The sequence below is a fragment of the Eretmochelys imbricata genome, chromosome 20, assembly GCF_965152235.1.
Source record: "Eretmochelys imbricata isolate rEreImb1 chromosome 20, rEreImb1.hap1, whole genome shotgun sequence".
Classification (NCBI taxonomy): domain Eukaryota; kingdom Metazoa; phylum Chordata; order Testudines; family Cheloniidae; genus Eretmochelys; species Eretmochelys imbricata.
In genome coordinates this window covers 20469983-20483020 of record NC_135591.1, presented here as the reverse complement: position 1 = coordinate 20483020, position 13038 = coordinate 20469983, and the positions used below count along the sequence as shown (strand labels likewise).

The window sequence follows — 13038 nt, the reverse complement described above, 5'->3', positions numbered from 1 at the left end:
TAGCCGGGGGACTCGGTGGTGACAGGGGAAGGTAGGAATTAGAGCCTTTTGCCTCTGGTCAGGGACTGGCTGGCTCAGAGCGGGGAGGTGGTCAGGGGATGGAGTAACAGCCCTTTCAGCTCTACAGCACCAGCCCATGGCTGGTATCGTCCTAATGACATGATTCATAATCCCCAGTGGACAGAGCAACATCATCGCAGACAGCACTGGCCAGCGAGAGCTCTGGGTGACCCAGAGAACAAGGTTCCTTGCACGCGCAGTGGGCACATGCAGAGGGTGCCAGGGCCGGGCTGGCCGTGCGGCTGCCTTCATAGACAGGGCAGAGGGTGGCTTGCGGAGTGGCTGCACACTAGCAACCCGGGGTCACACGAGTTCACGGTTCTTGGTATCTCAGGAGGACACTGGCCCCAACCGCCCCTTGAAGCTAAAGGAAAGAACCAGCTTTGGATCGTACCCCACGGGGCAGCAACAGACAGGCCGGGCAGGAAGAAAACGTTATAACGACACTGGCTCTGCCGTAACACCTGCGCTGCTCGCTGGCCCAGCGGGCTACCAGCATCATAGGGAAGCAGAGGAATCCTTTGTCTTTGAGTCTGAAGCGAGGGATCAGCCCACACGACCTCTCACCCCAATGCAGCCTGGGCAGTGACCCTCCCTGGCAGGCCCAGCAGCGTTAAGCCCAAGCGATTGCTCAGAGCCCTGTCTTTGGGGCAGGGGCAGGCTCACGTAGGCTTGTCTGGAGAGGCGGTAGCCCAGGGACACTCCAGGCTGCCAGCGCTCACCGATTTTCTGGGCAATGTTGATGCAGATCTCCTCTGCGCTCAGCACCCCCTGCGTGTAGGTCTGGCACCGCTCCTCCTCCTCGCCATTCCAGTGCAGGTACACCTTCAGGCCCCCGCCCACCGAGAAGCAGCAGCCCTCCACGTCTGACTCACTGTGCTTCACCGCACACTGGCACAGAGACATCTCGCCGATGCCTGAGAGGAGAGAGGGAAGCGTTTGTAAGAAAAGGGTGGGGCGATCTCTGGTAGGACTCAGGGCAGTGTTGCAAGTGTCTCTGGGCCTGACGGCATCAAAGGAACGCTGCTGCTCCGGCTCACTGGTGAGACGTGTGGCTGCGGGTGCTTGTGTCCCAGATTCCTTCTGGGTCCAGTCAGGGACCAGCCAGCTGGAAGAAGCCTGCCATGGCTGCATTCAGTAGGGGAGGGCCCCCAGGAGGGCCCCAGAAAGGCAGCAAGTCCAGCAGGGAGAAGAAAGAAGAACTAGCCGTCCAGTGAGGAGTGAAGCTTCAATGCAGAACCACAAATGCCCTGGGCCAGCTCCCAACATTTGCCTCTGAGTGATGGGGTCCCTACGACACCCCCTCCCCCAGGGTGGAGGAACACTAGCCCCCCAAAGCCCAGTCACCCTCCCATAAGCCTTACAACAACAGGGACATACTCTGGCCCTCACTCCACCACCCAATTACTCTGCAATAGCTGAGCTTGCCGCACCACACCTAAACGACTGGGGGAAGCAAGGGGTCAGCGCCCGGAACCCTGAAAGCAAAGATGTCCTCCCCCCGCTCCCCACCTGCCCCTCACTCTCTGGTGGGGCTCTCTCTCTCTCATGGGTGATGAGACAGTGGGCCAGGCTCCACCGCTCTGCTCACACAACAAAGGATCCATCAGCCTTGCAGGTAGGGCGCCCCGCAACCCCAGCAGACAAAACACAGCTGGATCCAAGTCTAACAGCACTTTGCCCAGCAGAACACACCACGTGACCCAGCGTAAGATACAGACCAAAGACATTTCTCGACTGAGCCAAGAGAGGGAAGGACTTAGATAAGGGGGTGCAGCAAGTCAGTGACAGAAATGGGAACAGAACCCAGGAATCCTGGCTCCCAGCCCTCCCCCACCATTCTAACCCACTAGATCCCAGTCCCCTCCCAGAGTTGGGGAGAACCCAGGAGTCCCAACTCCCTTCTCTCCTGTTCTAATCACAAGACAACACTCTAAGCCAGGGCCCAGTTCTGCCCACAGTTACATGGGTGCTTCCCCCTAGAGAAGCCAGTGGGAGCTGTGCCTTTGTAACAAGGCAGGCCTTGGCCTCGATACCCGGCCAAACATGCAGCCAGGTGCCTTTTGCTGACTAAAGACCGATCTTAGCATACAGCTATTGTCTTCCTCTGCCAGCTCTAGACACATCGTTCAGTGGGGAACTCCCACATAGGAAAGGCAGTATCCTACCATTCCCCGGTATTCATTCCCCACCAGAGCCAACGCCACAGGGCCGGAGGGGACAGAGGAGGTCCTGCCTACCATGCAGCCCGTAAGCAGACTGAAGAACTGCAGAAATAAAAATCCTGCTTCCCGGAGACACAACGGATCACACAGACGCCCAGTGCAACAGCAGCTTGCCGCAAGATTTATGGGGCTCGTCTCCAGAGTAACTCAGGAGGGGGAGAAAGGCGAACCTCTTGGGTCTGTAGTTTTGCATCTCTGGCAGGCGATACCACAATGAGCATTAAGCACGTGCGACCACAGAACAGGATATAAGCGCAGGGCTTGCTTTGACCTCAGACACGCCTGGGGAGCTCAGAAAAACGGGCTAGTCCCAGTGACAACAGAGACTGCATATGCCATGCTGCCATGGAGCCACAATAGGGCCTGGATGTGCAGAAACTAGACATCCGCACGCACACGCCCTGTGCTGGAGATGGGAGCAGACAGAGCCACACAGTAAAACACACACCCCCATTCCAGAGTGGATTAAGCCACTCCAGAGGGCCAAACAGCCCCGCGCAGTACTGGTTCCCAGGATAAAGCCTGGCTGATCCTTTTCTGTTTGGGGAAGGAGGCGGCTGTCAGCAAAACAGCTGAAGAAAATGCAGCTGTTTAGGTTTTTAAGCAAATACACCAGAGACCTTACTAGGTGTCTGCTCCCTGTGAGTGCTCTGTGCATTTCAGTGGCTTGCCGCAGGAGCTAGATTGTGGGGGGAGGGTGGGTGTTGTGCTTGAGTGAGTAGGCTTATCTCAAGCCACCACTCACTCCTGGGGGAGCTCATCAGATATGTCCATCCCCCTCATTCTCCCCATGGCACAGCTGCTACCGCATGGCTGGTTACTCCAGAGAGCAGGAAGGTTAAATTATTGCCAGGTCATGTTCCTCCTACTGACTCAGCAGAGGAACGCTGCACAGCATAGACCAGTGTCACTTTCTGGAGCGTGGGCTGCCGGGTTTGATTTACTCTTGCTGGGGGAAGAGGAAAGGGGGAGAAGAGAGGATAAAACGACAGTGAGAAGCAGTTTTCTAGGGATTCCTCATCCATACCCGGTTCCAGACGGGGGACCTAGTGGAGGAAAGACGGGTTCCTTTGGGTTCTGTCCTGCTGCTCAGAGGACAAAGCCTCTCAAACCTCAGTGCTTAACAGGATCCCTCAGACACATCCTCACGCTAAACCTTGGCACAGTTCCCCACCCCTGCCAATGACCAGAATGGAATCCAAAACAGACAGCTGTTCCTCCTCTCAAAAAGCCTTGCTTCCTCATTTCTATAAACCAGGCAACGTGAAGATTTGCTTCCCCGGTGTTGGCTTTGCCCCTGCATTCAGTTGGCGGGAGGGCTCAATGCCTCCAACTCTAAGGAGTTGCAGGTACTCGGCACCAGCACCCCATGCTCCCACAGAAGCCAACAGGGCATGTGCACTGCACCTTTGAAAAATCAGAACCTTTATCAGCCCTGCAGGCAGGCTACCCGCTGGCAGCAACGGAGATGGTGGTTTTCAGCAGTCCATTATTCTGGGGAAGAGCTCAAAGGGTTTTTCCAGCTTTCAAGTTGCAACGTCAACAGTTTGACAAAGCAAAACACAGGAAAAACGTTGACAATTACAGGAGTCTGGGGTTTATTTCGTATTCGTTAAGTTCCATAACAGTATGGAGGCACAGGAACTGGGGAAACCCAAACTGGTCTGCAAAGTTGCGGGTTCTTGATTTAAGGACCCTGGGGGTGTCCCAGGGTTGTGACCACACTGCCCCTCCCATATTGCTAAATAGAAGTGTGGAGGGGTCTCAGAATGGAAGCTATTGACAGCCACTGCCCTAAATGTTTTCCTTTGGCTTCCCCCATTTTCACCGGTGGCCTCTCTCCTGTCCCTTGTAACAGGGACAAGTGCTCCAAAATGTTTGCTGTTCCTGGAGAGCAGGAATCCTGTTGATTCAGGCCTCCGGACCTTAGGGCAAGAGCGAAGCTGGCAAGATGTCAGAAGCACACATCGTCAATGTCTGTGGTTTATTTTCACGCACATGAAGGCCTGGGGACCTGTCACCAGAGAAAGCCCCTAGAGCAGACAGGCAAAACTGCTGTTCACCACACTTTGCAATGTGGTGAGTCCCCCCCTGCTTGCAACTGGAGTACAGCTGCAAATCATGGCCTACGGCGGCTTTGTCCATCTACGCTAGAGATCTGCAGTGGTAAATCTACACCAACGGCTGCAACTGGGCATGTCTCCAGTGCAGACAGATCCTAAGCAACCATAAACTCAAGGCTCAGGGGAGAAGAACTGGACACCAACTAAAGAGCAGATCACCAAAGCCAAAGCGGAGGCACTTCCCTTCTTCATAGCAGCACCCCTTCAGGAACCTAGACTTTGTCTACACACACAAATTGCGCTGGTTTACCTTAAACTGTTTTTGAAACCAATTTAGTTAAGCCAGTGCCTACCAGTGTGGACATTCTTATTTTGCTTTAAGAGTGGCTCATCTGGGCTTGAGTTAAACAGATTCCTGATGGACTTAAGATAAATCAAAATGAGCCCAGCTTAAACCAACAGATCAGTGTCCATTCAGCCTTTTGCACCGATTTAATCAATTGGTTAAAACCAGCTGAAGTCAAACAAACGCAGTTGGGGCAGGCAGGCGAGCCTCTATTCACCAAACCTTCACTCTGGCTTCGACCTAACCACCCCTAAGAGATCATCTCTGCAGCACCACCCTGCCAAAGGAGGGCCAAAGCCTCACCTGGTGTAAACAGACACAGCCGCTCCACTGTCTTCAGTGAAGCTAGGCCCACTGACACCCGCTGAGGTTCCGGCCCCCAGCGCTTACACTTTAATCTTTATATTAATACACTTGGAACCTCCTGGACATACAATTGCCTACACCGAATAACCACAAAGTCCTTTTGGCTCTTCCCGGCGTAGGTTACAAGAGCCCATGGCTGGAAGTTGAAACTAGATAGATTTAGACTGGAAACAAGGGGCAAAGTTTTAACCACGGAGGTCATTAGCCATGGGAACAACTTACTAAGGCCTGGGATGGGTTCTCCATCATGGGCAATTTTAAAATCAAAATTGGATTTTTGCTCTAGTTCAAACGAGGAATTAATCTGGGGAAGTAACATGGCCCATGTTCTGCAGGAGGTTAGACCAGAGGGCGGGAATGGTCCCTTCCAGGCTTTGAACCAGTGAATCTGGTCTATTTTGCTCTTGCCTGTCAAGTCAGCTCAATAGATTCTCACCCCAGAAGGGGCCATTGGGACCAGCTAGTCTCACCTGCGTCTACCCTGGAGACTATCTACTCCCTGAGGCAAGGACCCACTACAAGGCCTAGAGGATCAGCCTTCTGTACTCTCCCTTGCCTTGGAAATTAGAGGAGCCCCCCCAAAGGTTAAGCCCACAAGGGCTTCAGGGCAAGGAACCGTTTGAAAGTGCTGCTCATGTTCTCTGCTCGGCTAAGGAAAGAATAAAAACAGATCCAAGATGAGCCACATGCTCCCACAAGCCAAGAGCTTCACCCGGGAAAAATTAAAGGGAAGACGCACACCAGCCGGGATATCAAGAAAATCCTGCACCTCCAGGAAGGGTGGAGCGGGGGGGGCCCACAGTCAGACAGAGAGCACCCCAACTCAAAGAAGTCCATGGGAAAGGTGGCGTCAGAGGGCATGCTGGCAGCGCCCTGGCCCCTGGGGAGGGCAGCTGTTTTGCATTCAACAAGCAAGTCAGCTGTCGGAGGTTCACACTTCTTGTGCCCCTCCCCACTAGCACAGGAGGGGAGCTGGCATCTTCCCGCAACTGACACCCCACTGCCCCCACAACACCCCATTTCTGCTGCAGCCAGCCTGACTCCTCATGCCAGACACCCCTTCTCCCAGCTTCTGCGCCGCAGCCTCCTGGCCCCTCTCCCGTCCCAGAGCAGCGGACAGCCTCGCCAGGGCCAGAGGGGTTAGACTTGACAGAGGAAGGAGATAGACGAGGCGTTCCCATCTCCATGACTTCCCCACTCTTTCCAGCAGCAGAGCCACCTACGCCCGCTTTCCCCCACTCCCTGACACCCCTCATCCACCTCCTGGCCCCTCCCTGTACCCCTCCCGATCAGCCCTTCCTCTCTGACCCTAACCCGGCATCCCCCGCTTCCCGCCACCCCAGTCCTTCCCACAGATCCCTGCCATCCCCATACCCTCCCCCTTCCCTACAGACAGCCCCTCTTCCCAGGGCCAGCCCCCTCCTGCCCCCCCACCACCTCCCCACACCCCCACCCGTTACCCACCTCCCCACACCCCATCCTCCCTCTTCCCAGGGCCAGCCAGCCCCCCCCCACTCCCTACCCACCTCCCATGCCCCCCCCCAACTTCCCTACAGACAGCCCCTCTTCCCAGGGCCAGCCCTAGCCCCCTCCTGCCCCCCACCCTCCCCGGCCCCCTTCTTCCCAGGGCCAGCCCCCTCCACCACCACCACCCGTTACCCACCTCCCCACACCCCATCCTCCCTCTTCCCAGGGCCAGCCAGCCCCCCCCCACTCCCTACCCACCTCCCATGCCCCCCCCCAACTTCCCTACAGACAGCCCCTCTTCCCAGGGCCAGCCCTAGCCCCCTCCTGCCCCCCACCCTCCCCGGCCCCCCTCTTCCCAGGGCCAGCCCCCTCCCCACCACCACCACCACCACCACCCGTTACCCACCTCCCCACACCCCATCCTCCCTCTTCCCAGGGCCAGCCCCCTCCCCACCACCCGTTACCCACCTCCCCACACCCCATCCTCCCTCTTCCCAGGGCCAGCCAGCCCCCCCCCACTCCCTACCCACCTCCCATGCCCCCCCCCCAACTTCCCTACAGACAGCCCCTCTTCCCAGGGCCAGCCCCTGCCCGCGCCCAGCCCCCTCCTGCCCATACCCCCTGCCCCCCACACCCTATCCCCCCTCTTCCCAGGGCCAGCCCCAGCCCCCTCCTGCCCCCCACCCTCCCCGGCCCCCCTCTTCCCAGGGCCAGCCCCCTCCTGCCCCCCACCCCTCTTCCCAGGGCCGGCCAGCCAGCCTCCCCCACATCCCACGGCCCCCCCAACTTCCCTACAGACAGCCCCCCTTCTCAGCCCAGCCCCCACACTCCCCGCCCCCACCTACCCCCGCTCCGGGTCGCGCTCCCCGCCCCAGGCGGCCCGAGCCCGGCCGCCGCGCCAGCGCCTTCAGCTCAGCTCAGCTCAGCACCGCCGTGAGGCCGCCTCCCATTGGGCCCATGAGCCGCTCGCTCCCATTGGCCGCTCCCACGTCCGGCCTTCCCATTGGCGGCGCCCGCCCCGGCGGCCCGGGCCGGGCGGGGCGGGAGCAACGGGCGCGCCCCGCCCACAAGGGGCGCGGGGCCGACGCTCATTGGCGGCCGCAGCCGGCCCCGCCCCCGGCCCCAGCTGGAGGGGGCGGGCGCCGCTGGATGGCCGCCGGGCGGGGCCCCTGGCGTGGGCGGGGCCCTTTGCGCGGTGCGGGGGGGGGTGGCCCCTCCCCCTCCGGTGAGCGCGGCGCCCTACGGGGCCCGGGCTGCCCGCTGCAGAGGTTCCAGTGACCATGACACCCGCTGACCCATGCCCAGGCCCTTAGGAAAGGGACCCCCCCCAGCACTTTACAAACCTCCCCGGTCAGCAAACCCATCCGCAGGGGCGTCCAGCGTCCCCATTTTACAGGCTGGAACACCGAGGCACGCCGCCATGAGACCTCGTGGCACCTTAGAGACCAAGGCATTTATTGGGGCATAAGCTTCCGGGGCTACAGCCCCCTGCATCCGATGCAGGGAGTGAAAAATACCGTGAGCAGCGGATATATCATAGCACCTGAAAAGATGGGCGTTGCCTTACCAGGTGGGGGGGTCAGTGCTAAGGAGCCAGTTCAGTTAAGGTGGAAGTGGCCTAGCCTCCACAGTAGACAAGAAGGGGTGAATTACTTTTGTAGTGCTAACGAGGCCAATGCAATCCAGGTGGCTCATTTCCAACTGTTGACAAGAAGGTGTGAGTAGCACCAGGGGGAAAATTACTTTTTGTAGTGACCCATCCACTCCCAGCCTTTATTCAGGCCTAATTTGATGGTGTCCAGTTTGCAAATTAATCCCAGTTCTGCAGTTTCTCGGAGAAAGTAGAAAGGAGTTTATGCCCGGCCTGCCCCAGTCCATTACCATATTGACAATAGAGAGACTATAGCAGTGCAAACAACCACTTGGGCCCACAGACCGAACGAGAGAAGACACTTTGTTCTGACTCAGTGAGTTAGTGCAACCAGAGATCAGCTGTTAAGGTGCAGCTATCATTTCTAGGGTCAGGGTTTCAAGCACTCTAGATGGGTGACTCCCCTTTGATACTTGACATTAAGAGGTGGTGGATTTTATTAATTTGCCCACAACGAAGCTCTGCTTAGATGTGAACCCAACTATTATACATAGCAGCAGGAAAGTTCAGTCCGAGCAAGAGAAGTGTAAATGTCTCAGCTCTCAGAACTCCCACCGAGCTTCGGACGAAGGACATCATCTATTAGCAGCCACTCGTTCCTCAGATCTTGGCTGTCAGCAGCTCCACCTGCAGCTGGACTGTCCGACAGCAACTGCTCATGGTTCATCAGCAAGGCCTGCAGAGGCCGAGCCTCAGCAGAGGCAGGATGTTAGAACTACGAGTATTGCAGTTTGGCTAAGACAGCAATGTTCTTCCTTTTCTCCCCGGCCTCCATAGTGTAGCAGTTGAATACAGGGTCATTCATCCCTTCCTGCACTGAAGGGGTGCATAATTTAAGCGATGGAGACCAAAGTAACTCGGACTTAGACCCCACCAACCCACGTGCCCATCGTGGCCAGAGGGACAGTTCACTGACAGGCTGGAACAAGCAGCAAATAAATTCCTTTATGCTTTCTTCCATACCATCCCTCCTACGCAGGATGGGCTCTCGCAGAACAACCTCAGACTAGGTCCTTGGCCTCCCTCACAGCCCTCCTTAAGAGCTGGCTTTTGTTTGTAGGCATGAGGACAAAAAAATAAATCAGTCTTGTGCTGGTGCGTTGAGAGCACTGCCTGTCATGCTGACCAGCAACGGCTCAGTGCTTCCTTGTACACCCTTCTCTATCCTCACCTGATGGCTCGTCTTATGCTGAGAGCATCCGCTTTTGGGGGAAAGGGCCCCCCCTTTGGTTCTGTGTTTGTACAGCAGGGTCCTGCTCCATGGGGCGGGAGGGGGGCGCTCCTAGATACTACAATAATAGAAATAAGGAACAATAAGCTAGGCAGGTATATTGTAAAGGCTCAAGCCCACTAATTCAGGTTCATACGTTCATTCATGCTCTTCAGAATCACGTTCCCAATACAAAAGACAGGCTAGAGTCGTGCCAAAGGCTGGATGAGAGGAGCAGATGTGTAGCTAAGCACTAGCCCTAGCAAGTGACAGAGGGGCCTCGGGCTCTGAAAGAGCCTCGGGGAGTTTTCACATTCCTGCCAGTTCAGTGATTCTTCCCCCGCCTCCCAGAGACCAACTTCTCTTGAGTTTGGAATTGGGCCATGAATCATTCCAAACAGAGCAAAGGACGTTCACAGCCACCCACACATCCGCCCACCCTGCTGGCAAGGAGCTGCCTTCACTTTCACATCTAGAAAGAGGCCCCAGGGGCGGGGAGGGATGGAGGCCATTGGTATAAGAGAGGTTATAAAACCATGAGGAATATCATCAAGGGAAAGGCTGAAAGGGGAGGCACTTGTGTGGAGAGCGAAACCGTGATGAAAACTGAAGAGTAGGGCTTGAAGCTGCTTGTGACTCTCCGAAGCTGGCTAGGAGCCTGCTGTAGAGAATCATCATCTCTCAACACGGAGATGACACAGAACCAAGGTCTTGGCTCCGGCTCCCCTCAAACCCTGACGGAAAAATCACAAGAGGCCTTGCAGAGTAGGCAACTGTCGTAGAGGGGAAACTAAGGAAGAGAGTGGCTCCAGTTCCAGCTACACTAGAGACCGCAGCCCCAGCTGAGAGCTGCCCGGACCGCTGCCCTCCACTGGGAAGATGCAAACAACAATGTACGGAACAAGGAGTGGAAGAGTGGAGGAGACAGTACTCAGCTGAGCGGGTCCAGCCATGGAACCAGGTTCCAGAGGGACTAGATGAATCCAGAATCTGACCGCCTGCTCGGAAACACAGCAAAACCTTTCTCTTCCTTATGATCAAGCTTTTCTGGCATCATCAGACAGATGTTCACATCCTTCTCCCCAGCTCCCAGCCAAAACAGCCTGCTCCATGAAGAGCTTCCTAGAACTCACAGCCAGACTCTGGACTTGCCTATTGTGACTCTACATTTCATCAGAGATACTCAGAGACAAAGGTGATGAACACTGAATGACGTACAGCCCCCAGCCCAATGCTACATGCCTGAATGTCACACGGGCACTCCATCCACACCCCTCCCTGCCTGGACAGAGGCTGTCCCTGCTACTCCACCAGCCAGTCCCTCGCTTTACAGCCCCCTTTGGTGGCTAGAGATTCAGTCCAATTCCTAACGGAGAGCTTCACTCTCCTATGCCAATGCCCCCGCTTATCAGCAGCATGTTGATGCCCAGGTTATACCTATACTGGGCACAAGCAGAACTGTCAACCTGGGCACTTTGCACCAGAACTAAATTCACTTCCAAGAGAGAGGCAGTTTCATTGTCCTTATTGCCACACGCACACTCACAAGTGCACACCCAGAGGCTGTGCTAGCCCACTGGGGGCCTAAGCAGCAATGTTTTTAGGGTCCCCCCCCCTTACACCTCACCCACCCCCTCTAAATTCCCATTCTATTATTTCCACAAACAAAAAAAACCCCACATCAACATCTACTAAATACATGTTAAAAAGCCCAAATTAAATAAGATGAATGGTATTTCGGGGGTACTACCAAATTGGGGCCCCCAGCAATTGCTTAGTCTGCGTCTGTCTACCGCCACCACTGCACATGCCTGTCAATGCCCTTTCCGACCCGGCAGGCACAAAGGCAAGCTCTGGTCTGAGTCACACTGGCTGGGCCGCTGTCCTGCTCACTCACCCCTGCTGGATCCTCCAGCCTGAACCCCCCCAGGAGCGATGTGTGAAGGCAGATTTGGATCACGTCTCCCAGACCATGCTGGTATGTCACTCTTCATGCCAAGGCTCATGCTATCACCAAGCAGACCCCCCCTCTGGCTCCAAGAAGGGGCTGAGAACTTTTAAAAGCAGGTTTTAGGTCTCTGGGCACAGCCCTTGCCATGTGGCTCGTAGGGTGTTGATTTGTAGCACTGCATGTTTTCCAATCTCACACTGGGACCAGTCACGCTTTCCACAGGGCCTTCATGCCAGGAAGTTAAGGCAGGGCAGAGAACACTGTATCTCCATTTTACAGATGGGGAAACGGAAGCAGAGAAGGGAAAACACTTGTCCAGGGATCTGTCCCCACAGGCATTGCTAGTACCGACCTACCACACCCAAGCCAGGGGACACACCACTTAACAAGCTGGTCACTTGTCCAGCATTTCGCTCAGAAACGTGCGTGTGCCCCAAATTCTTTATACATATATTTCCCCCTCAACCTTCCTCCCCCCACCCGCACGGCCCTAGCTCTGGGTACACAACAGCGACTGCATTCCATAGTACATGGAGTCCCAGCCAAAGCTAGGGAATCGGATAATAAATGCCTTTATTCAGTCAGTAGAGTTGTCTCCCTCCCTGACAGCTTCTGAAAATGGAGGAAATGAAGCATTCCAGCTAGAAGACCCAGGGTCCCCCCATCTGCAGCCCACCTCCTTGGGCAGTTAGTATCGGGCGGAACCAGCAGAACCTGGGCCTAACACCCAAGCGCTTCCCACCCACTGGGAAGGCCTGGCCCAAGGCCACGGAATTGCATAAGGAAGTTTTGGTATGGAGTCAGCACAGCGTGATCCCAGCTGGACCAGAGTCAAACTGGCACCCCTAAGCCCAACTGGCACCCCTAAGCCCATTGATATTCTACTGCCAACTCCCTGCTTTGCCACACCTGGGCACGGGATTTGCCTGTTAAAAATTCAGGTGGATTTTGCCTTGTGCTATTCTACCATGGCACTCCCTAGGGCTGCTCCCCCTTTGAATGCGGCAAAGCAGGCCGGTTACCCACTGCCCTTCTGAGTGCTGGGGCACTGAGCCACCTGCAGAAGAAACAGAGCTTGGCACTGGAGAAGTTCACAGCAGCACCAGAAATAACAGAGCCACTGGGCACAGCGTGGCCAAGCCCCGCTCTCATGGCTACCCAGGGAGCAGACAGTCGCATGGGCTCAGCTGTGCGTCCCCATCAATGTAGGGTGTCACTTGGCATAGGCTCCATGCCCTGTGCACTCCGCAGCCCTACGGGTGAAGCCGTCACCCTCAGCACGGGACAGGGCTGGACAGAGACGGGCGACTGGTAAGGAAACTGAGAGTCTGCTCACGCACTGTGCTGGTCAGCAGAGCTGGGCCGAAGCCTCGGGCACGTTCACAGCACAGCCCGCTCCACCAGGCCCCGGAGCGCACACCGGGAGATGGCCCAGGTGGCACAGGAGCTACCCCAGGTGCAGGTTGGCTGGTGTGTCGGCCTGCAGGCCCTGCCAGGTGCCACGGCAGCCCATACAGTTTGTTTTGGCCACCAAGGGCTCCTGCAGACTACGGAAGGCCAATGCCTTCAGGCTGGCCTGCAACGTAACTCCCAGCACCGGGGACAACTTTTTAGGTCAATTTCTCTCTTTTCAGAAGCCACAACAAAAGCACAGCTGCTTCCACGACTCTGCCCCCAGCAAGTGCGTGCCACGCTCAGC

General features: G+C 56.4%; 1 protein-coding gene across 3 annotated transcripts in view; it reads right to left on the bottom strand.

Moving 5' to 3' along the window:
- Positions 1-7450, bottom strand: part of TYK2 (tyrosine kinase 2) — a 32023-nt gene extending 24573 nt beyond the window's left edge. For 2 of the 3 annotated variants that reach the window (XR_013348478.1, XM_077838654.1), the window contains exons 1-2: positions 7373-7450; positions 783-977 (exon numbers count right to left, since the gene is read on the bottom strand). Coding sequence is in view for 2 of the 3 variants with exons in the window: in XM_077838654.1 (XP_077694780.1) it covers positions 783-966 (184 nt within the window). In the remaining variant the exon portion in view is untranslated. Of the gene's footprint in view, positions 1-782; positions 978-2300; positions 2365-7372 lie in introns of those variants that run through there. The other variant, XM_077838655.1, reaches the window with a different exon arrangement.
- Positions 7451-13038: the final 5588 nt, after the last annotated feature.